Genomic DNA, 25,709 nt, shown 5'->3' on the forward strand with positions numbered 1-25,709 from the left:
CTAACATCCAACAGGACACATATCAGAGGGTCTACAGCAAGTGTATGTTTTCTTAGAGACAGAGACAAGAATTAGGTCAACATCTATTTGTATATAAAATTCTAGATAAAAATTTCCTTGAAGCCAGGCACCATGAAGTACCTTTTGATGCTTTTTAGAACCCATGTCCCTGGAGATAGGAAAAACCTCAAGCTTTTGACAAAGTAAAATCTTTCCAATTCCCTGCTCAGAATCAGTTGTGAAATTCTTTCCATGAATTTCCAAATCCAATTAATCAAAACTGCACTGATTTAGAGTGAACTAAAACATATTTTACAAGTAGCATTTAACAAAAATGCTACTGTGGTTCAAAAAGGGTTGCTTTTTGCAAGTTGATTATTTTGCCTTTATTCTAACAATGACAGCCAGTCACTAAAGCTTCCAGGACAGATTGGGTTAATGAATCAAAACAAGGGGATGGTTTGGGATTGGATGCTGGACAGACAGACAGACACACACTCACACATACACACACACACACATACATACACACACACATCCTAGCTGCCTTCAAATTCTATTCTCCTATTTGAATCAATATGATTCTAGCAGACAAACCACCTGTTCTAGAGAGGGGTGGTTCCATCTTCTCCATATAGCTGAACTGACCATCCTGAGAACATGCTTTCACAAATTCCACACTTGCTTTTCTAACATTGCTGTGGGTGGTCTTTCTCTCGCATCCTTGTCTCCTCAGCAACTCCTCCCTTTTTCCTAAAGGAAGTGGTCAACAGTAGAAAGGAAAAAAGCTATAGGAAAATGGCACTTGAATCTGAAAGATCAACACATTGGTCAAGGTAATACATTTGCCAAGGTAACGACAATGACAGCATTAAAAAGGGAAGTATTTGCCAGGGACAAGGTGTGATGCAATCTGTAAGCCTCACTACCAAATGCTGCTTAAAGTTTGAAAAATGAAGTCAGTTTCCATGTTCAGTTTTGTTTGTTTATCTTCTCCTAGAGGAAGCACATGCCTTTAATACCTCTGGTCACCGAACTTCTCTAGGTCATTTCCATCACCCACCTGGACAAGCTGGTTGAACTTAATGTGATCTGTTCACAAGTTACCTGGAATTGCGTTTTCTTTTGCTGTTCTTTGTGTTCTAAAATGCTCAATATGTCTTGCTCTGGCTCTTCCGTCACTTATGGCCAAAAGACCTGGTCCCCTGTGGAAGCAGCAATAATACCTCCTGGCCCCAAGTATTCCCAAGTATGTTGCTCTTAAAGTCCTCTTCTTTTTCTTTTTTTGCAAGAAATTATTGTGTCTCTCTCTATATCATATATAGTTCACTCTTTACAGTACAAAGTGTTAAAATGTCCAACAAAAATAAATATCAATGTTACAGTAGCTAGAATATTCAATAAAATAGATCCCTGCCATTCTTGATTGAAATGTTCAGTGAGACTTAATTTCATTTGGATATTTTTTTCCAGAGATTTGCGAAGTCTCATGTTCCTGTTATTGCAGCTCATTTCTAGGGGTGGTAAAGATGGGGCAGTTCTCTTCCCTGACAAAAAGCAGGAAGAGAAAGGAAGGAGTCTAGGGGGTGGAGGATTTGAAACACCAGCACGCCATGAGCTCTTCTGGAGGGGTGTTCCTTCATTACCAGGTAGCAGAGCTGTAGTGTTTATTGGTCCTAACTGTTGCGTCAGAACACTCCCCATCTGAAGAGTCACAGTCTGATTCTTCAAACTGCAGAGGGTTCTGTAAAGCCAAGACAAGAGAAAACTCAGTTCATTTCTACAATTCCTCAGTGAGCCCAGATTTAACATCTCCCCCATGACAGGTACTGTGTAGGGTAGGGTATATAAAGATAAATGAGACCAGGTCCTGTCCTTGGGGCTTATGGGGAAAAGAGACATGAAGTTGATAATGATGGTGGCTAGGCCCATTGGTACAGACCTCCACACCTCCCACTTAGTGGTATTTACTATAGTGTTATCAGGCACTATTATTAAGTGCTTTACATCTGTTAATTCATGTAATGCTCACCACATCTCTGAGAGAGATCATACCTCATAGATATGACAGGTAATTGGGGTAGATAGATATTATTATCCCCACTTTACAGATAAAAAAATTGATCTTCGGAGAGATTCAGTGACTTGCCCATGGTAACACAGTAAGTGGGAGGTCTGGAATTTGCCTTTAGACAGTATGATGCCTCCCTCTCTTGTCCTGCTTTTTGTCTGCAAAGAGAACTATTCCATTTTTTTTAAAACATATATTTTTTTAGTTGTAGATGGACATAATACTTTTTATATTTTTTATGTGGTGCTGAGGATCAAACCCAGTGTTTTCCACATGTGAGGCAAGCACTCTACCACTGATCTACAACCCCAGCCTCTGCTCCATTTTTATTACTCCTTTTAACCATGATGCTAGTCTGTCTCTCCAGCTGCATAATACACGACATGCATAAAGTATTTTATGTGCTGCAACAGCATCTTCCAGGGGAGACTAGGAACACAGAGGGAGAAGGCTCCGCTCCTTAACCAGATTGGGAGACAGCGTGGAGAGGAGGTGAGGTTCTAGTTATATCTTGAAATGAAGGGTTCCTGAGCATTTCAGTGTTTATGCCTCATTTGGGGAAACTGGCCTTACTTCTGGGAGCTCAGTTATCTTGTGCTTCCACGTCATAGAGACAGCTGTCATATTTTATATGATAAATGGAAACTGTAAAGACCCTAAGGGTTGGAGCACATCCTGGCCCAAAGGAACCAAGAGGGAAAGAGAGAGGAAGGAGTGGCGCCTACCTCATAGCCACGCTCGTCCACACACAGCTTGCCCAGAGACATCTGCGTCTTCACGCGGCGCACAGCACACTCCTTGTCAGAGAGCCCATCCGAGTGGGAGGATATCTCAATGGGGATCTCCGGAGTCTGGGACAGCATGTCGTCCAGCTTCTCTGCCAGGCTGTCTTCAAGTTTATCAGCTAACTCATCAGGACTGTTTGAGTGGTCGCTAGTATTTCCCTCCTCTCCATCAGACACAGAGAAATTCTCAGAGCTAAAGGTGGAATAGGACTGGCAGCTGCTGATGCAGCGATGGGGCCTAGAAGTAGGGAGAAGCACAAAAACTTTGTCACAGGGGCAGCTACTTTCTTTATCTGTCAGCCAGTCTTGGTGAGAGGTAATCTAGTTTATTTTTGCCATCCCTGAGGAAGACTAAACAATCAAGATGGGTACCATTTAATTTTAAAGTAATAGAGAGGTGCTAAGGACTGAATTATGTCTCCCCAAGATTCTGGTTCCTCATCTTTCCCTCTTTGCCCTGTGAGGACACAGCAAGAATGTGGCTGTCTGCAAGCTTGGAAGAGTGCCCTCACTGGCAACTCAATCAGCTGTTACCTTGATCCCAGACTTCCAGCGCTCAGAATTGTGAGAAATAAATTTCTGTTGTTTAAGCCACCCAGTCTGTGGTTTTATTCCAGCAGCCTGAGCAGACTAACTTAGGGAGGTCCGCTAGGAACCAGTAAATGTACCCACAAAGAGTATGGCCATCCCTCACACTGTCTTCTCTATTGTAATGGTGGATCTGCATTTACATTCCTTATTTTGAAGTTCCTATGAAATAAATTCTGATGAACTAAGATCTACTGTGTACAGGGAAATTTCAAAATCTGGCAATGGAAGAACATAAGAACATGAACACAGTGAGATCAAGTTTCCCTATAAAGTGTCTGTTAAGAGTGAGGTTGCCGTGCAGGGTGGCACATGTTTGTAATCTCAGCCGTTTAGGAGTCTGAGGCAGAAGGACTTCAAAACTTAGCAAGGCCTAAGCAACTCAGTAGGGCCCTGTCTCTAAATAAAATATTAAAAAGTACTGGGGATGTGGCTTGGTGGTTAAGTGCCCCTGGGTTCTATTTCTGGTACAAAAAAAAAAAAAAAAAAAAAGAAAGAAAAAGAAAATGACCTGTGGGTTGAACAGCCAAATGCAACAAACTCAAGATTTACTCCATTACATTGAAAGCAATCATGGACAATTTGGTTTTACCTCTGTCTTCGTGGAAATTCAACTTCACTATCTACTTCCCCTTCTTCTTCCGAGGAATCATCTCCACTCTGAGGAGAATAAGAAGAAAAGGCTTTTATTTATTTTGGCATCTCTCTCTCTTCCCCACACCCTGTACCATCTGTAAAAAAATTTCATTATCATCAAAAACATTTGGTAGTGGTTGGCTGGATTTTTAAACATATGTATTTTTATTCATTCATTTAGTAACTTGTCCTGGGTGTCCAAGGTGACAGGCCCTATCCTAGATGTAGAGAACATACAGAACTGAGTAGAAATTTATCTTTGCCCTCAGGGAGGAGAAGCCTCCAAGAGTGCATTCAGAGGTGATGATGGAGGGGAACCAGGAGAGGAGGCCATGGACTTGTGGGCAGACTCTGATTTTGTCATTAGCAGTTCCAAGCATTATCACTGCGATTCCCCAAGAAGTGATCTCTCAGTTCTTCAAAGTCCAACAATACTTTTTCCCCTCACACATAATCACTTTTAACTAATATTATAGATACACTAGGACATACATTATTTGAGGATCAGACCACAGCTTGATTGTATTTTATTCCTTACTCCAATGCAATGCTGCAAAATAGGTGTTTATTACCCTAAATATATACTTTATTTATCAATTTTTTTTAAAAAGGTGGGGGCCTAGGAAGTAGATCAGTGATAGAATGCCTGCTTAGCATATGAGATGCTCTGGATTTGACTCCTGACACCTAAATAAATAAATAAATAGAACAAAGTGTTTCGTGCATTTTTATTGAGTGAGCATGTTGGCAGGGATAAGGCGGCTATGTCTGGGACACTGAAGACCCCACAACAGCTGGGCTCTGTGGTCTAGATGGAAGGCTGTGTAAGTGTTTCAGCTGAAAAGGTAAATTTTCCCTTCCAGGGAAAATCTCATTTGGCATCAAGGCAGAAAAGCAGCCACACTTAGGAACAACCACGTTCATTGATGTGACACCCTGGATTATGTAATTTTGTGAGCTGGGTGACTGGGTTCAAGTCATACCAAATATTGAGGATAATTTACCTTTTAAAAAGTCAGTTCTAAAATCCAATTACTCTTATTCATTTGTATTCTGATTTGCTTTTTTGAATTCGAAAGGCAGGGATGGAGTTATCCTGACTGCTGAGATGAGCAGTTTACCCTTGGAATCCACACGGGAGGGGATCTCAGTTACAGGAGATGAGCCACTCTGAGGGAGTGTGGGTGAATGAGGACAAATGCGCGAGGTGTGTGTAGTGGGGCCTGCACTCCCATAGAGGGCATCAAAATGGCATCAGGATGGTTCAGAGGTTACATGTTATTTGTGGGAGACTGGGAAATGGGTTGACTGTCAAAGGGTATGGCATTTCTTTTTTGGGGGTGATGAAAATGTTAAAATTGGTTGTGGTGATGGTTGAAGAAATCTGTAGATAAAAACCATTAAACCAAACACAGATATGAAAAATTATGCTCTATATGTGTAATAAGAATTGCAATGCATTCCGCTGTTATATATAAATAAAAAAACAAAAACAAACAAAGACAAAACAAAAACCCATTAAATCATACACTTAAAATGGAAGGACTGTATGATGTGTGAGTTCGTCTTAATAAAATCTTGTCAAAAAATTACATGTAATTGCCTATAGGTGTGGGAGAGTGGGGAATGAATCAGCCCAAATCAACTGCTCCTCCTGAAACACAATTTTATCCCAAGAATGCTTGATCAGTAGCAGCAACACATGTGCAGGAAGAACATAGTTCTGAGATGATGGACCCCAGGGTCAACCTGTTTTCTACTAAGGTGACCAAAACATACTTATTTACATTTTAGACTCTTTCTTCCTTTAATTACATACCTGATGAACAGTGCTGAGATGAAACAGTACTTAGTAACTGGGTAGGTGTTTACCATGTTCTAAACACTTCTCCACTTTTCACATGATCTTTAAAACACACACAAGCAAGATGGGCAGGAGTTTTGGGAAGGTTGCTACATTCCAGGCTCTGCTCTGCTTCCTATTTGTATTAATTCATTTAATCCTCACATTAACCCATGAGGCAGAGTCCATTATTAGGCTTGTTTTATAGACAGACAAACGGAGACAGTGGAAGAGGCTGGCTTTGAAGTATGATCTCCTCCCAAGCTCATGATTTTAACCACTAGAGTAGACTGCTTCCCAGCTAATAAACCCCACACAGCCAGTGGATGAGAAAGAAACAAATTTCAATAACTAGTTAGCTCATTTCAATTATTAATTAAGAAAATATTTTCCAAAGTATACTGCAAAGAAAGCTAGTTCCATGGGGGATTAATAGATGCTATTTTAAAAACATGGTGTGGCACAATAGGTAAGGAAAATGCTGGATTACAAAAGTTTATCAAAACCTGGTTTCTCAAAACCTGTGGTGACGTGTACTAGGAATCTCCAAGAAGAGGCTGAGAATACTATTTCTCAAATTTAATTTTATGATTCAATCCTTCCAATAGCCCTCCAGATTAGAGTTCTAGGGTAGAGGTTTCCAAACCGTTCTGATTACATATCCCTGATATATGGTTTTCCATGAATTATAAACAAATCAGTCCCTAGGTGAGTAGTTCTCAAAGTGTACTCCCCAGTCCACTGCTTAAACAATGTGGAAAGTATTTAAAATAAATTTCTATTTGTGTTTTTGTTGTCTAGTTCTTTTCCAAAATGTATATTTTTTATGTACATTTTATAATGTGCATAATACGATAGGCTCTGACATTCTTTGAAGGCAGTGACATAGACTACTCTTGTCATCACACCTTACCTTCTGAAGGGGCCTTGATTTTCGAGGTAGTGCTGGGGGGGTGATGTGATGAGGGGTGCCAAGGGATGATGCAGACCCACAGCTGTTGAATTCATTTTCTTCCATTTTCTCAGAACCTTGGGCATTTTCTGAGAGGGGATTGTGTGCTGGTGACTTGGAAAGGTTGGGGCTCCTCCCCACTGGCTCAGTAGTGGGTATATCTAAGGACCCACACTGTTCTGGCCTGCATTGGAGGCAGGGGTCATAAGGGTCAGCCTGACAGCAGCCCCAGGGGTCGGCCTGGCCTTTGTCGGGCTCAGGACTTCTCCAGCAATCTGCTGCCATGGCTGTGGAGATGAGGTCAGGGCTAGAGCCAGGCATCTGTCTTTGAGCATGGTTGCTGAGAGGGCTCCGCAGGGCTGCTGCTGGGCCAAAATACCTCAAGTTGTTGGCGCAGGTTGCAATGTCCTGTCCGTGCATACCAAGTCTGGAATGGTGACTCTGAGACATGGCAGAAGGGGGTTGCTGGTATTGCTGCTGCAGAGTATTATGGTGATGGAGAGAAGGGTTCTGGGACTGAGCCTGATGGAGGTAAGAGGGTTGGGGTGAATTTTCCTGGGCTGGTTGGTTTTTCAAGATTCCTGCAAAGTCACTATGGCTGCCTCTACTATTCCCCCGACGGTGGCGTGGTTTGCTCCGATATCGGCTCTTGCTGCTTGAGGTGGACATTTTGGGACTTCCAGACAAAGGGGATGCAGTGGGAACTACCTCGGTACTGGGGATACCTTCAGATCTCAACAGATCTGGCCTAGGAGAAAAGAACAGGTTTAGTTTTAGACACAAAAACATATTCAAGGGCTGGGGTTGTGACTCAGTGGTAGCACTTGCCTAGCTTGTGGGAGGCTCTGGGTTTGATTCTCAGCACTGCATATAAATAAGGTAACATAAAGGTCTATTGACAAGTAAAAAAATACTTAAAAAAAAACCACATTCAAGTTTGGGGAAATGTACCCCAAGCTCTAAAATATGCTCTTTGAATCAGCAGTCCCATGTACAGGAATTTATCCATTGGATATAACAATGTGCAAAGATGTATGTTATTATATTACTGTATTGTTTAAAATAGCAAAAACTTGGATAATCCCTAAATGTTCATTTACAGAGGATTTCCTTTGTTCCTCCTGGATTTTATTCTGTCTTCCTAATGTAGGTATTCAGTTCTCTTAAAATCATAATTTTACTCTACAGTGCTCTTGATCTCTTCCTCATAATCGTGTGTGTATATTGGTACCAATATGCTGAGGTAAGGGCCTGGGTGTTTACACCTGGGAATCTGTCCAGTGATGGAGCTGGGCAGATCCCTCAGGGCACCACATGGAAAGAAGTCTGGTACCACAGAAAGGAAACCTCAGGTTCGCTGGACACGAGGCTGAGTTCATGGAGCCTAGACGTGGTCCCTTAAAGAGCTGGGACTGTGTTCTGTCTATCTTCATATGAGACAGGAGTCTTATTTATAGGAGTACTCAGTAAATTTTGAGGAAGAAAAGGAAGGGTCCGAGAAGGGGAAAATGGGAGAGAGCTCATTTTGAGCAGCAGCAGCAAGAAAAGGACTGGTGGGAAGTGACACTGTCATTCTACTTTGATCTTAAAGGATGAAGGTTCTCTTTCAACCCTATTTCCAAGTTCCCACTGGACCAGTGATGCGCAAGAGGAAGGAGGCCTGAGGTAAATACTGCCCATCGCTTCTTCCTCCCAGCAAATAGCCTCACCTGTCTTTGGGACCAGATAGACACAAATCAGTAGGAGGTTTTAGAACTGGAGAGTCCAAACATTTTTATTTAACAACATAATTCTCTCAAATGAACTATTATGAGAAATCACTATATAAAATGGATATAATAGGCTGGTTGAAAGGGGGTGGGCAGAAGCCTCTGCCACATATGATGAGGAACCCAGAGTCATCCAAAATGGTTCAGGATCTCACAGCCTGCTAGTGACAGAATCCAGATGAGCAGTATGTCCTAGTGTCCTTGGACAGCCAGAGTACAAACTTGATGGTACATGCAAATTACTTGAGGAGTTTGTTAAAATGAACTTTTTGGTTCAGTCTGGGTAGGGCCTAAGAACCTGTACTGCTACCAGGCTGTCAGCCAGGCTGTGCTGACAGCCTCACTAAGCACAGCCAGGGCTCATAGGGCCTTAGTAGGCATTGAGCAGTAGGAGATGGACTTTTTCTTTTTTTTCCAGGAAAAGTACAACCAAAAGCTTATCTTAGTACAGAAGTTCCATGTATTACTAGTTTATGATAAGGGCAGTAGGGTCCTGAGGTCTATCAAAAGCTTTCTGTCCCAGAGTTAGAAATTGATGTCCAGCTGGCTGACATGTACTGCAGAAAGTGTTTGGACTGAAGAGGTTCTGGGTCTTTTTCTGAGATAAGGGAGCCCTTCCAAGCCTGGGTGGAGGCATCTACTTACAGGGTAACTAGCTATGGTGATATTTAAAGGAAAGTTGAAGTGAAAGCATCTAAAGTCAGGGGAAGGCTGCTCTTACTGAAGCTGGCAGTGCAAAAATCACAGAGTATCCTTGTTACACAGTTTGCAAAGGACTTTACAATATATAAAGTGCCTGGTTCCTACTATTTCAATGTCCATTTTATAAATAAGGGCACTGAGGATCACAGGTTACTTAGCTTGTGCTCATCATAGAGCAGAACACATAACTTGAACCCAAGGTGCTTAATTCCAAGGCATAGTTCCCATTTCAAGCTTATGACTAGTATATATTTAGACTATCTTCATGGATTATATTCACTTGGGACAGGCTCAGAGGATCTAAAATTGAAATCAGCACTCCTTTAGTCCCTAACTAAAAATGAACTGAAACCTAGATGTAAGGATGGTGAGTGGTTTCTCCTCTGATTACCTCATAGGTCACTGAACTTCTGATTTAGCAATCGCAGGACTCTCCAAAAAATATGAAACTTTAATTATTCAAGGGGCAGTCTCAATGGACAGTACAACACTCTGCAAATTGCCTTCCCGGTGTTCTGCTCATATACTTACCAAGCTTTTCCAAGTCAACATAACAGCAAACATAGGTTCATATTTTTAAAAAGTTAAGGGATGGGGAAGTAGTTTACTGTATAGCACTTGCCTCCCTTGCTTGTGAGAGACCCTGGGTTCAATCCCTAGCACCACAACAAAACAAAGAAGTTAAATAGAACGTCCCACTCCCGCCCAAACACACTCCTAGGTTATAAAACTGTACGCAGAACCAAGGAAGATCTGCAGGTGGACTTTGTCGCTCATTAGCACAAGAAAAGAAATAAAGGCCCTGGGATTTCCCTGAGGATTGTGCCAGGTGCCACCTGAAAAGAGTTTCTTAGAATTTGACCAGAAGATAGTAAGGGCGATAAGTAAAAGCAAAACTGGACTTCATCCATGTTGTTACTCATTAATAGTTTATTTTTGTTTTTTTTTTTTTGTTTTTTTTTTCTTTTGTTTTTACTCATTAATAGTTTAGATTGACATTAGTCCTGCTGTGGTAGGACAGCCATCATTCAGACAGCCTTAAAATAATCCTGGTTTGTGTTTTCTCATTACCTTTATTCTTAACTGCATTTAGTTCAAATCTCACTATTGAGTCTACACCTCAAGTTTAGGAACACTTCTTTCTGTTATATTAATTTATCTTTATCTAGAATAGAGCCAATTCTTTGTTATTTTGGAGTTATAAGGCTCCAGAGTTTGGTAATAAAAAAGGAGTAAAAAAGTATTACCTTTTTTTTTTTTTTTGGTGCTGGGGATTGAACTCAGGGTTTCGTGCATCTAAGCATATACCGCTATACTATACCTCCAGCCTCTAAGATTAAGATTAAACTAAGAGGGGCTGGGCTATGGCTCAGTGGTAGAGCACTTGCCTAGCATGTGTGAAGCCCTGAGTTTGATCCTCAGCACCACATAAAGATAAATATAGAAAATAAAGGTATTGTGTCCATCTATAATTTTTAAAAACCAATGCGTACTTCTTTTTTTTATACATATATTTATTTTTTAGGTGTAGATGGACACAACACAACACAATGCCTTTATTTTCATGTGGTGCTGAGGATTGAACCCGGGTCCCGCCCGTACTAGGCGAGCGCTCTACCGCTGAGCCACAATCCCAGCCAGTCCATCTATAATTTTAAAAATGATTAAACTAATAAAAGGCATTTGTAAAAATGAAAAAGGATTTTTAAAAACTATTCAAAGCACTATATATATATATATATATATATATATATATATATATATATTTTAATTGTAGGTGGGCACAATATCTTTATTTATTTATTTTTATATGGTGCTGAGGGTCAAACCCAGTGACTCATGTATGCTAGGTAAGCACTCTTCCACTGAGCTACAACTCTAGGCCTCAAAACACTATTTTTTGAACACCTATGATTTGAAAGGTGATTCTACATTATTTAAAATTCACAAAAACCCTATGTAGCATTAGAATGAGGGGGATAATATGGTTAGATATAGGTAATTATCAAAGCTCCTGCTTTTATCTTTGGTAGTGAGTTATTACATTATTAAAAAGAACTAAGTGTATAAATAAAAGTAGGCCATGTATGAACCATGTGTCATAAATAAAGAATTATGATTAACTCAATTCTGTGTTCTAGGGGTCATAAAAATAAAAATAAATCTCATATACTGTGATTATACCATTTTACCCATAAGGGAACTGGGGTTGGAAGAGGCTGAATGGCATGGCTCAAGTCACAGAGCTGACAAAGCAGGGCTGGGATTTGAACCCAGGTCTGACTAGTCCCCACTGTATTTCTCTCCTCTATTCAGTTCCAGGACAATAAATATCCATGTCCCACATAGTAAAACCTAGATTTCTAGAGTCTAAGCCATTTTCTTTACCTTCCTACTCTATTTTATCTAAAGCTGATGTGCTATCAATGAGTTACAGAAATTGCCTCATCTATCATACTATGAGAATGTGTTTTGGGGGATTATCATCCCATTTCTCTGAATATCAAGTGGGAGTGGTGTCTCACCGCTTGGTCTGCACCCCAGCTTTGTGAGGCACTCCCTTTCTTTTCATGAGTTTCTCCATGGCATTGGGGTGGATTATTGGACGGACAGGGTGTCGTTTGTAGGTCCCTGGATACTTCTTTTCTACTGCTTGTTCTCGCCTGTAGGATGAAAGAAAAAGCCACATAGTAGTCATAGCAGATAGAAAGGATGAGCAGAATGTTTTCACAGGTGAATTCTACCCCTAAATTCTGGCCACATTTAACAGGTAAAGGCTATTTGAATAAAAAGGCTAGTGATAATAATAAAAATGAAGATACTAAATTCAAATTAACCTGACTTCATTCTGCTTTTCAGCTCACAGACTTAGTTGGGCCTTTCTCTTCCTTAACACAACACAATAGCCAAAGTTCTTATTTTTAGTAGCTGCTGCTCTAGTCAGGACCTCAGGGATTTCTTGCCACCATTAGGGATACCTTGAAATATTTTTAGCAGCCATTTTACTTCCCCAGGGGGCAATAAGCTCTCACATAATCACACCAATTTCTTGAAATAAACTTGCATCCTCCTCTGAACCACGCAGGAGGGTGAAGTATTAAAAAAAAAGCCAGTCCAGAGCACATTCCCAGCTCTGTACTGACTCCACTTATCTACTTGCCTGACCAGGGCAGGGACCTGGATATAGCACTTCCCTCAAGGAATGTTGGGTGAATAAATAAAATATCTTCCAGTTCTGAGTGGCAGCAACATGCAAGAATAGTAATTTCTGTTGATTGACAGATTCGAATCAATAAGGACCTTCTTTGGTCTGGGTACATACTTAATGAGCTCCTTCTCCCGCATTTCTAGCTGCAGCATGATGGCACTCAGTTCCATGTATAAATTATTAGCACGCTCAAGTTTTCTTTCATAATGTTCACGAATATCCAAAGCATGCCTATCAGAGAAAACACAGGATCAGTGAGGCTAACTTTGGGGAGAACAAAGGTCAGTTCTAATGAAATAAGAAACTGGACAGTTTACTTCAAAAACCAAAGACACTATTTTTAAAGCTCCCTTGTTTGATACAATGATTCAGATAAGGAGTGAGAGATGGAAAATCCAAGCTTTCTACTTGGTTTATCCTTAAGGGTCCATCCAGATGGAAAGAAAACCAGGAGGGGCCTGGGTTTGTAGCTCAGTGGTAGAGCACTTGCCTAGCACATATGAGGCACTGGGTTCGATCCTTAGCACCACATAACAGTAAATAAATAAAATAAAAGTATTGTGTCCCTATACAACTAAAAAAATACTTTGAAACAACAAGAAGAAGAATGAACAACAATCTTCAAATTATTTCATGAAATAGAAATGGAGGAAACCCTTCCAAACTCATTCTATGAAGCTAGTATCATCTGGATACCAAAACCAGACAAAGAACATCAAGGGAAAAAAAATTTCAGATCAATATCCCTAATGAGCATAGATGCAAAAATTCTTAATAAAATAATGGCAAGTCACATACAAAAACATATTAAAAAGGTAGTACACCATGATCTAGTGGGATTCATCCCTGGGATGCAAGGTTGGTTCAGCATACAGAAATCCACAAACATAATTCATTACATCAATAGACTTAAAGGCAAGAATCATATGATTATCTCGAAAGATGCAGAAAAAGCATTTGATAAAATACAGCATCCATTTCTGTACAAAACACTAGAAAAACTAGGGATAGTAGAAATATATCTCAACATTGTAAACACTATATATGCTAAACCCAAGACCAACATAATTCTAAGGAGAAAAATTGAAAGCATTCCCTCTAAAAACTGGAACAAAACCAGGATGCCCTCTTTCACCACTTCTACTCAATATAGTCCTGGAAACTCTAGCCAGAGCAATTAGACAAAAGAAAGAAATTTAAGGGATCCAAATAAGAAAAGAAGAACTCAAACTATCCTTATTTGCTGACGACATGATTCTATATTTAGAAGACCCAAAAACTCCACCAGAAAACTTATAGAACTAATAAGTGAATTCAGCAAAGTAGCAGGATATAAAATTAACACCCACAAATTAATTGCATTCTCATACATCAGTGATGAATCAACTGAAAGAGAAATTAGGACAACTATCCCATTCACAATAGCCTCAAAAAATATTTGAAAATCAATCTAACAAAGAGGTGAAAGACCTTTATAGTGAAAATTACAGAACATCATAGAAAGAACTTGAACAAAACCTTAGAAATATCTTCTATATTCTTGCATAGGCAGAATTAATATTGTCAAACAGCTATACTACCAAAAGCAGATTTAATGAGATTCCTATTAAGATTTCAATGATGTTCTTCACAGAGATAGAAAAAGCAGTCATGAAATTCATTTGAAAAACAAGAGGCCCAGAATAGCCAAAGCAATCCTTGGAAAGAAAAGTGAAGCAGGAAGCATTATGATACCAGACCTTGAATTATACTACAGAGCTATAGTAACATAAACAATATGGTACTGACACCAAAAGAGACTTGAAGACCAAATAGAATAGAAGACACAGAGGCAAAACTACATAAATAGTTATTTCAAACTGGATAAAGGTACCATAAACATACATTGGAGAAAAGATAGCCTCTTCAATAAATGGTACTGGGAAATCAAAAATCCATATGTAATTAAATGAAATTAGATCCCCATCTCTCACCCTGCACAAAACTCAACTCAAAGTGGATTAAGTATTAGACCAGAGACCCTGTGCCTATTGGAAGAAAAGGTAGGACCAAATCTCCATCATGTTGGCTTAGGAACCAACTTAGAAGTCAACGAGACTTCTAAAGCACAAGAAGTAAAATCAAGAATCAATAAATGGGGTTGTATCAAACTAAAAAGCTTCTTCACATCAAAGGAAACAATCAAGAACATGAAGAGAGAGCCTATGGAATTGGAGAAAATGTTTGTCACCTGCGTCTCATATAAAACATTAATCTCCAGGATATAATAAAGAACTCAAACAACTTAACATCAAAAAAACCCACAAACAAACAAACAAAAAAATCCCCACAAAACACAAAAAAGCAAAAAACAAAAAAACAAACAAAACAAAAAACAAAAAAACAAAAAAACCCCACAAAACCACCACCACCAACAACCCCCCCCCACAAATTATCTAATCAAAAAATGGGCATAGGGACTGAGCAGACACTTCACAGAAGAAGAAATACAAATGGTCAACAAATATATGAAAAAATGTTCAACATCACTAGAAATTAGAGAAATGCAAATTAAAATTACACTGAGATATCACCTTACTCCAGTCAGAATAGCCATTATCAAGAATACAAGTAACAATAAATGTTAGCAAGGATGTGGAGGAAAAAAGCACATTCACACATTGCTGGTAGGATTGCAAATTGATGCAACCATTGTGGAAAGAAGCATGGAGATTCCTCAGAAAACTTGGAATAATGGAACAACCATTTGACTCAGTTATCCCACTCCTTGGCATGTATCCAAGGGACTTAAAATCAACATACTATAGTGACACAGCCACATCAATGTTCATGGCAGCTCAATTAACAATTGCTAAGCTATGGAACCAACCTAGGTACCCTTTAACAGATGAATGGATAAAGAAAAACAGTACATATACACAACTGAATATTACTCAGCCATAAAGAAGAATGAAATTATGGCATTTGCTGGTAAATGCATGGAACTAGAGACTATCATGCTAAGTAAAATAAGCCAATCCAAAAAACCAAAGGCCAAACGTTCTCTTTGATGATGCCGACTCACAATAGGAGGTCAGGAGGGAGGAATAGGGGTTCATGGATTGGAAAGGGAAGAGTAGGGGGAAGAGCGTGGGGATAGGAATGGGAAAGACAGTAGAATGAATTGGACATAACTTTCCTATGTTTATATATGAATATATGACCAGTGTAACTTCACATCATGCACAACCACAAGAATGGAAGTATGCTATATCAAAATACATTTTGCTGTCATGTATAATTAAAAAGAACAAATACAAAAAAAGTTAAAAAACACTTAGGATTTCAAAACTGCCTATGACACATTCTAAAAAAATTTAACTGATAAAAAATTGTACATATTTACAGGTATTTCATGATGTCCTGATACATGTGTACATTGTATAATGTTCAAATCAGGGTAAACATGTGTCTCCTGAAACAATTACCATTTCTTTCCTGTGTGTGTATGAGGGGTACTGGGAATGTACCAGGTTCTCATGCATGCTAGTCAAGTGCTCTACCACTGTATATCCCCAGTCCTTTCTGTCTGATGTTTGATATAGGGTCTATTCTTGTTGCCAAGGCTGGCCTCAAATGTAAAATCCTCCTGCTTCAACCTCCTGGGATTACAGGCATGCACCACTATGCTTGGCAATTATAATTTCTTTATGGTAATAATATTCCAAATCTTTTATTCTAGCTTTTTTTAAAATTCAAAAATATATATACAGTACATTCTTGTTGTAGTCACCCTACTATGCAACTTCTTCTTTCTCTTATCTAATTATAACTTAGTATCCCTTGAAGAACTTTTTATCATCTGTCCTCCCCCCTCAGTCTCCTCAGACTCTGGTAACCATAATTTCTATACTTAACTTCTAGAAGATTGATTCGTTAGATTCCATAGGAGAACTAACCATTAGGGTAACTTTCAAGGAGCATATCAATAACAAGCAGAGGTAAAAGGTGTGTAGAAAATGAAATGGTGATTCATAAGAAGAATTCCTCATATCTGAAGATCTGGGGTAGGAAGAGGTAGAGGAAGAGAGATGAGCTGACCTGAGTTCTTCTCTGCGCCTCCGAATCAGTTCTTCATCTAATCGATGTATACAAGTTCCTTCACTTTTGATCTTCTCAAAGTGTTTTTTAACTTCTTCTCTCCATTCAGCCTGGGTGAGAAAAACGTGATTTTGTTAGTACTCAAGGTGTTTTAACCTCTGGTATAATCATAGGATGAGGCACAAGGTATTTTGTCTGAATGCTTCTACACGCCTTTCTTGCTTTTTTCTATGTGCTTCCTGCACATGCCTAATTCAAAATGGGTGTTCAAGAAATATTAGTTGATTGATAGCAAAATGTCTCATGCTATTGTATCTGCATGCCCCTCCCCATGTTCTGTATATCTACTCTAGTACTCCACTTTCCCTGCAGTATATGAAGGTTCAGTTAAGCCCCCAGTAATGCTTCTCTCTGAATCATCTGTCAAAGTGGTGATGGTCACCACTGGCCATCACCTCTGGAACGAAAGGACTCAATTTAATACAGTAGCCAAGAATATGGCCAGAAAGAACAGCTCTGATAACCACTTGGGTACATGTATGTGTCTGTGAGAAAATGATCATCCTTAAAACTGGCACCAGAATTTCTTCTGTGCTTTGTTTAGGAAAATATCTTGAAAAAATATATGAAGTAGAAGATCCCAGGGCATACACAGCAGAAGATGGGAATAAACATATGGGAAATTATATAGAAATTGGGAACTGAGGGAGAAAACAAGGAGACATTATATAATTTCCCCAAATTATCTGTTTTTCATCATTTTTATGTAGAAAATAATATAATCATTTAGAAAATGATCATCCTGCTTGCTTATTTATAATATACTAGATTCTTTCTATATGTTGACTATTTGAGAGGGGTTTCTGCCAGCTTGTTGACTTTCACTGAGCAGGCACCAAATCTGCTCAATGTCTTCAAAATGCCAGGATAAAAAATATACTATCCCATTGTTGGGCAAGAGTCTTTGACAGCATTTCAACAGTATATGAAGGTTCAGTTAAGCCCCCAGTAATGCTTCTCTCTGAATCATCAGATCAAAGCCATGGAACTGTATTTCAACTTTAAGAGGTTAAAGAATGATAAACAAGAGATTTTAGAACAAAGAAGGACAAAGGAGAGGGTCAGATTTAGGCCTGAAAACATCTTTTGTGCAAAAACATGCTAATGGATTCCAGGGCAATACTTAAAGAAGGTACCAAGAAAAGGACTATCTCCCTCTGGTGGTAAGGAATCAGATATTACAGGTCAGGTTTTAATTCTAGAGGCAGTAAACCTCCAGAAAGCTTGCTTATCATTATAGGAAACTTAAAGATAACCTTCTGAAAGTTTAAATCTGTAAGAAACTAGGTTTCTACAAGTAAATTCCTTCCTGGGAAAAGGAAACAAGATGCATGGGAAAACAACAGAAACTGACCAAAAGTGTGTTTTCCTCAAAGGTATCATATTCCTAGAAGAAGATAATTTGGAGTTTCATCACATGTACTTAGAATATGTTAATAGGAGTTCTGATTTGACTTAATCTGCCATTAAGAACTACCTGGCTTATCTGAAGAAATGGAGGGTGGGCAGGCCAGAACCCATTTTGCACAGAGATGAGGAGCTACTGAGAGAGGGAAGAGTGTGCAGGAGCTTGGCCTATAACAGAGCCACTGTCACAGGAGTGGATGGGACATTTCCCATTGTTTCACTAACATTCTTGTAAAACATCAGGCCATGGCCACCTTTCACACAGTGTAAATCAACAGGGAAAGGAGGAGCTCATCACACAAACAGAACAACATGCAGCTTTGGAATCCTGGGAACTCTAGAGCTCTGCTGCAGCAGAGAGCAGCTCCCAGAGGGGGAGGGCAGTCTCTTAAGGATATGGCAGCATCTAATGGATGGCAACTAGGAATACAATCTTATAGCAGAAAACAGTGAGGGCTCACCAATATGGAAATGCCCAGCTGTGCCAGGAGGGAGAGGGCTGTGTTTAGTCAGAGTCAGGAGAAAGGACAGCAGATGACAATATGAGACTATTTGAGATCTCTCCTCCTCCCTGGGAATTCCCTGAGAATGCATAGTGTAGTGTGTAGGTGTGGAAGGAGGAGGGTGCTTCACAAGTCCTGTGTAAGGAAGTAAGGGATCAATCAAGTGAAACCTGGATCACTCCATTAATGATATCCCCTTTACCTCCCAGAGAAGGCCTAGGGAAATCTGTGACATTTAGAAGGTTTCTAAAGTTACTCAGTAGATGTTTGAAGTTTTTGTACCAAAAAAATTGTTTCTATTTATCTCCCATAATATAGATATCAAAATGAAGTTGAATCAACAGATGAATGGATAGAATGTGGTATTATACAATAGAATACTACTATTCAACTACAAAAAATAATGAAGTTCTGACAAATGTTACAATATATATGAGCCTTGAAAACATGCTAAGTAAGTGAAACAAGACCTACACTAAGGACAAACGTTTTATGATTCCAGTTAAGTGAAATATCTAGAATAGGCAAATTCATAGAGACTGAAAATAGAATAGAGATTATCAGAGATCAGAGGAGGGAAAGGGGGTTATTGCTTAATGGGTTGATGAAAATTTTTGGAAATAGTAGTGACCACTCACAACAGTGTGAATGTAATGATAAAAGCCATTGAATTAGACACTTAACCTAGTAAAATGGTAAACTTTATACTATATTTATTTTACATAATTTTTATAAAGGAAAAAAATGTCGAGCCAGTTCCAGGTTAGTTCAAGGAATAGAGAAGCAAGAGGCTGGGGGCTTAGGAGTAGGAATCATAGATTCTGAATCAGAAAAACCTTAGAGAGCATCCGATCCAGTTCTTAACTGGCACTCGGTTCCTCTTTACTGCCTTCCCAGTGTGAGGACCTAGCCTTGGCACCTAATCACTCGTGAGAAGCATACTTGTAAGGCAGCACAGGCTAGCCCCAGGACAAGTGCAGTTATCTCTTTAACCACTCTCTGGGTGGTTACAGTGTGGTATGGGATCTGGAATGTCCCCAAAGTCTCCTGTGTTCAGAGGTGGAGCTTGTGGTTAGTGATTAGATCACGGGACTCTCCCCTTCTGGCTGAAAGGACTACTGGGAGGTGGAACCTCATTGGAGGAAGGTCACTGAGGGTGTGCCCAAGAAGGGTTTGTCTTCTCTCTGGCAATCCTCTCTCTGCTTCCTGGCTGCCAGGAGCTGAGCAGTTGTCCTCTGCCACATCCTTCTTCCATGCTCTTCTGCCTTGCCTCAGGCCCAGAGCTATGGAGTTGGCTAATCATGGATTAAGTTGTTTTAGTCAGGTATTTTGGTCACAGCAATGAAAAACTAACAATAGTGGCTTTCAAGAGGAAGCAAGAATGGTGCAAAAGCAGAGGATGGTGCGAGAATTTAGAAACTGAGCATAGGACCCAACTAGCAGCTGTTTTCTAAAGGCCAATATGAAATACAGCTGAATACCAGGAGCAATAATTGCCTCTTTGAAGAATGGCTGATTGTCTGGGAGTGAGTAACAGCCTTGGCAGAATCTAATATTGTGCTGAAATCCATTGCTTTGTCATCTGTTCTATATGCATCTTTACACACGTGCTGCTGCTGAAGCCCTTTTTCTCAGGAAGGGGTCAGCTGGACACTTGGCAGCACTCCTGACCAACCAGTTTGGTGGAAGGTGGAGACCAGGAGCTAACAGCTACTGATTGAAAATGACACTGAGAACATCTTGTCAGCAGGCGAGAGGAGGCAAGGCCTCAGGTATAATACTGCTCTGGCAAGAGCAAAATTCTGTGTATGTGAAACAATCAGATCTTCCCTATTGGGGCAGGATGAAGTCAAAACACAATTACTAGGAGTTTTTTTTAGCTACCATCTTATTCATCTCAGGAGTTCATCTGAAAAAGCACCCAGAAGGTAACAACTCAAAGGACGCTTTATTTGTATAGCTTTGTGCGAGGTGAATAACATTTTATAATCACACAGTTCTTAATAGTTCATGCTACATCTGCATTTTAATCTTTTCATTTGATTGTCACAGAAACTCCCTAAAAGAAGATACAATTATCTTTCTTGTTTGGATGGGTAAGCTGAGGGTTAGAAAACTTAGTGACTTATTCAAGGTCACGTAGTTTATAGTGATAGGACAGGGGTTTATATTCAATGTTCATTGCTTTTCCTAGTAACTCACTAGACAGTTCATAAATATTTTACTAACATTAGTCAGAGATAGTCTCAGTTTCAGACCTAGAGTCAGATCAGCTTATAAATACCTGAAAAAAATCTTTAAACTAGCAAGAATAGCAGATTTGGTGTTGAGGGAGAAGTGAAATTTTACGTTGGAAGAAAAAATGTGAATGGATTAATAAATATTAAAAGTGCTGTTATGGCCAGAAAAGGTGGTGCATGCCTGTGATCACATCAGCTTGGGTGGCTGAGACAGGAGGATTGGAGGGTTCAAATCCAGCCTCAGCAATGGCAAGGCACTAAGCAACTCAGTGAGACCCTGTCTCTAAATAAAATACAAAAAAATAGGGCTGGGGATGTGGCTCAGTGGTTGAGTGGCCTTGAGTAAAATCCCTAGTACCAAACAAAACAAATTAACAAACAAAGTGATAACAACAAAAAAGGGCTGTTATGGTCTGAATGTTTGTACGTTCCCCACTCCAAATTCATATGTTGAAATCTTAACTCCCAAAGTAAAGGTATTAGAAGGTAGAGTCCTTTGGGGAGGTGCTTAGGTCATGAGAACTTACCTATTTTTAATGGAATAAGTATCCTCAGAAAGCAGGCACAAGGGAGTTTGTTGACCCTTTGCCATGTGAGGACACAGTGAGAGGGCATCATCAAAGAACCAGAACTTGGGCCCTTACCAGACCCCAAATCTGCTGGTGTTTTGAACTTGATCTTGGAGTTCCCAGCCTCAGAACTATGGGGAAAAAATTTCTGTTGTTTATAAACCATACAATCTATGGTATTTTGTTGTAGCAGCCCAAACTAAGGCAGATGCCCAATGTACTATATTTTCTCCCCAAAGAAACTTTCCTGAGCTCAGTGTAGATACTCCATGCTTTGGGTATCTCAATAATAAAACAGGTTGGCCCTTTAAGGATACTGACTCTTGATATTTAGTTGCTCAAGTTGAACTAGCTTCAGAGTGGGAGAACTCCAGTAAAATTTATTTTACAGAGAACTTCAGTAAAAATCTGTTTAGAATTTGAAATTTTCCAAATATATACAATAGAACTGACTGTCTCAATGGCTTGTCAGTTAAGAGTACTTTAAAGTATTTTTATAATTGGGATATGTAATTTTATTGTAAAAGAAGCAAAGCTCTGATTACAACCATATGCTAAGGTTTGAATGATTTCCTGGAGTATTCACTATCATTCTCTTTCATTTCACAAAAGGACTGTCTTTTCTGAATACTAGCAGAAGACATTTGAAAGATTTCTTATCCAGTGCCTCATACCTACATGTATTTGAATGGATGGGTTTTAATAGTTCTCAGGGAATTTCTCTGACTACATATCAAAGAATACATGAACTGTCATGAAGTCAACCTCTTAATCATCTTATTTTCTGTGTAAACAAACACTTTACTTACATAATAATTTCTCAGAAACACTAAAAAATATAGGGGCAAGTCTATTTACAGACACAGCTATGGGGAAAGTTAGGTTCAAGGATCATAGAGAATGTGTTAGAACTTTGACTAATAGGATAAGTCTCTGATTTATTATTCCTTAGAAACTGCAAAAACAAGCCCATACTAGCCTGCTAATGGATTAGAGTCCACACAGAGGAGAATGGAGGTACTCCACGTTAACAGCCAGAGTATCCCCAGACTTGTGAATAAGTCTGTCTAGAGCCAGCCAGTCTCCTGGCTGACCTGGTAACTGACTGCAGACATGTGAGCGTACCGAGTCAGAGGCAGCAGAAGAATCGCATAGCACAAATCACCATCCCACAGGAAATCTAAATAAAGGCTTACTGTTTTAAACCATGAGTTTTGGGAAGGTTTTAGTACAGTGAAGGCAAACAGATACATTAAATTATATTTTATTTGGAGCTATTACTAGGTAACACACAGAATTAGAGAAAAGGTTTTCTCTGGGCTTAATTGCCTCATCGGATCTTTCTGGTATTCAATCTCTTTCCTCTGTATTTCAGCTTTTCTGCTTCAAGGAAAGCAATGCTTTCATGAAGATCAGCCATAAATTCCAATTCAAATGGAGGTATATTATAGGTTTAGCATCCTCTTTTCTTCTTTTTTCTTCAATAATTTTACCAGAACCCACTATAAGGACAACATTCAAATACATGTTCTTTTCAAATGAGATAATGTACATCAAGTGCTTAACAAACTCCCAAATGCCATATGTGTGAAGTATCATTATTATTTAACAATGAATAGGCTTATTTCATTGTTATAAGAATGAAAATGGCCTCCTTCTAAGAGTTACCCTTTCTCCTAAAGAGTTCCCTGTCTGGTCAGTAGCATCTGTTAGAAGGTTTCTGAGCTTACCTGAGACTTGAAGTAAGTTTCCTGTGGGGTGGCAAGTACATCTGCAGATGCAATATCTAAATGCATGAGTGTCTGCCGAAAAGAAGGTCTGTTGCGAGGTTTACTTTGCCTAAAAGTAAAAAAGACAGCTTGTGCATTTCAGAATTTGTGTCCAGGAAGATAAAAATTTTATTCTACTTTATGAAATACACTATTTTAACTCCAAAATAGCTATATCACAAATAGTTTTGATGTACTGAAGGCAAACAAAAACTACAATTTAGAGATACCTCTATTGATGAAATGGAAATCTAGGAGCAGTGAGCTATTTGATAATAGTCCACTAGGCCTGGTAAAATAATAATAGCTATCATTAACTAAGTCCTACTATTTCAAGATATCATACCAATTTCTTCACTTATAAATTTTAATTAATCACAACACAACTCCATGAGAAAGCGCTCTCTCTACGTGAAGACAGATAGTTGGATGACACGCCCCAAAGAAAAAAGACAGAAAAGGGCAGGGCCAGCATTTGAAATCAAGGGTTTCAGACTCTAAGGCTCTAATCTTTCCACCACCAGATGGTTGACTGCAAACACACATTAGAGACTTACCTACTTGTTTTAGAGAAGTTGTATTATGCCTTTGCAGAAAAAAGTAAAAGAGAATGTTGGAAGAGAAATGCATTTCTTACCATGTCTGTTTCATAAGGATTTTGAATCCATCAGGGCAAGTAGAAGGAACTGGAAGGTGTAGGCTATTGCTTCCAACACCCCAAATAATGGCTGATGAATCTACATCTTTGTAGGGGATCTCTCCTGTCAGCAGCTCCCAAAGCACCACTCCAAAAGACCTACAGTAGTACCAGGAACATGTATAGAAGACATTTCAGAAAGACTGATTTATATTTTAATTTTTAATTAATTTTTGGTCAAATTAACATATATATATATCCAGTTTTAATATTAGAATATACTGTTATTAAAAAACAGAAAAATTCATGAAACTTTTGAAAAAAATCAATGAAGGGTAACCAACACTTCCAGATATTAAGACATTATAAAGTCTCAATAATTAACTCTGGTATACACGAATAGACAAACAGACTAATGGACTGGAATTAAAATCTAGAAATTAATAAATACTTTCAAGAACTGAACATACAGTACAAGTGGCATCACAAACTAGCGGGAAAATTTGATTAGTTAATAATTGCTATTGGGAAAACTGGGGAAAAAATTAAATCTATCCCTCACCATATAGTGGTGTATGCCTGTGATCCCAGCAGCTCAGGAGGCTGAGGCAGGAGGATCACTAGTTTAAAGCCAGCCTAAGCAACTCAGAGAGACCCTGTCTCTAAATAAAATACAAAAAAGGGCTGGGTATGTGGCTCAGTGGTTAACCGCCTCTGGGTTCAATCCCCTGTATACACACAAACACACACACACACACACACACACACACACACACACACACACACACCAAAAAAAAAAATTCTAAATGAATCAAAGAATTAAATGCAAAAAAAAAGGAAAATAAAAGAAAACATTGGGAATTTTTTTATAATCTTAAGAGTGATTAAGGCTTTTTAAACTAGGAAACCTAGAAGAAAAAAGGAGAGGTTGATAAATTGAGCTATATTAAAACTATTTTGGCCTGAGAAAAAATGCTATAAGCAAAATAACAAAATGTAAAAAGTATCTGCAATTCATCTATACAAAAGGCAAATTTCCTTGACATATAAAATGCTCATAAATTGTCCCAGTGCCTTGGGAGAGTGAGGCAGGAGGATTTCGAGTTCAAAGACAGCTTCAGCAAAAGTGAGGCTCTAAGCAACTCAGTGAGACCCTGTCTCTAAATAAAATACAAAAAATAGGGCTGGAGATGTGGCTGAGTGCCTCTGAGTTCAATCCCCAGGACAAAAAAAAAAAACAAAAAACAACACCTCATAAATTGATAAGAAAAAAGGTCAGAAATCTGAAAAAAAAGGATGTGAATAGTTCACAAATAAGAAATGATGAATGACTCTTAAGCATACAAAAATGTATAACCTTACTCATAATAGCGAGGATGCAAATGAAAACTGCTTCCAAGATGCCATTTTTGATCAACATAATAGTTAAAAATACAAAGTGTAGCATATATTTGTTGAGAAAATACTCTTATACATTTCTGATTAGAACACAAATTGGTATAATCCTTGAGGACACTTTGTTAACTATCAGAACTATGAATACTCTATCTTATCCCACTTACACAGATGCTATATGCAATTTTAACATATGCTATTATTTTCTTAAAGCCTAAAAGTTTCCAGTAGCCAATTTTAAGGGTGGGGGGAAAAAGCGATTACAGGGAAAATATTGCTAAAACTAAGGCTTATGACCTCAGAGGAAATGTTGATAAAGATAAAAAATAAAAGCATATAACTGGGGTTGTGGCTCAGTGGTAGATTGCTCACCTAGCAGGTGCGAGGCCCTGGGTTTGATCCTCAGCACCACATAAAAATAAATAAAATAAAGGTATTGTGTCCAACTACAACTAAAAAATAAATTAAAAAATAAATAAATAAAAGCATAGTTCA

The 25,709-nt window shown here is 38.9% G+C and overlaps 1 protein-coding gene across 1 annotated transcript in view; it reads right to left on the minus strand.

Moving 5' to 3' along the window:
* Positions 1-375: 375 nt before the first annotated feature.
* Map3k13 (mitogen-activated protein kinase kinase kinase 13) overlaps positions 376-25,709 on the minus strand; it is a 60,079-nt gene continuing 34,745 nt past the window's right edge. The window contains exons 6-14 of the mRNA XM_026389334.2: positions 23,820-23,978; positions 23,144-23,252; positions 16,635-16,744; positions 12,669-12,785; positions 11,872-12,009; positions 6,837-7,623; positions 4,037-4,104; positions 2,797-3,094; positions 376-1,744 (exon numbers count right to left, since the gene is read on the minus strand). Of these exons, the coding sequence (XP_026245119.2) occupies positions 1,643-1,744; positions 2,797-3,094; positions 4,037-4,104; positions 6,837-7,623; positions 11,872-12,009; positions 12,669-12,785; positions 16,635-16,744; positions 23,144-23,252; positions 23,820-23,978 (1,888 nt within the window). The 3' untranslated portion in view covers positions 376-1,642. The remainder of the gene's footprint in view (positions 1,745-2,796; positions 3,095-4,036; positions 4,105-6,836; positions 7,624-11,871; positions 12,010-12,668; positions 12,786-16,634; positions 16,745-23,143; positions 23,253-23,819; positions 23,979-25,709) is intronic.

This window comes from Urocitellus parryii, chromosome 2 (assembly GCF_045843805.1).
Source record: "Urocitellus parryii isolate mUroPar1 chromosome 2, mUroPar1.hap1, whole genome shotgun sequence".
NCBI classification, from domain to species: Eukaryota; Metazoa; Chordata; class Mammalia; order Rodentia; family Sciuridae; genus Urocitellus; species Urocitellus parryii.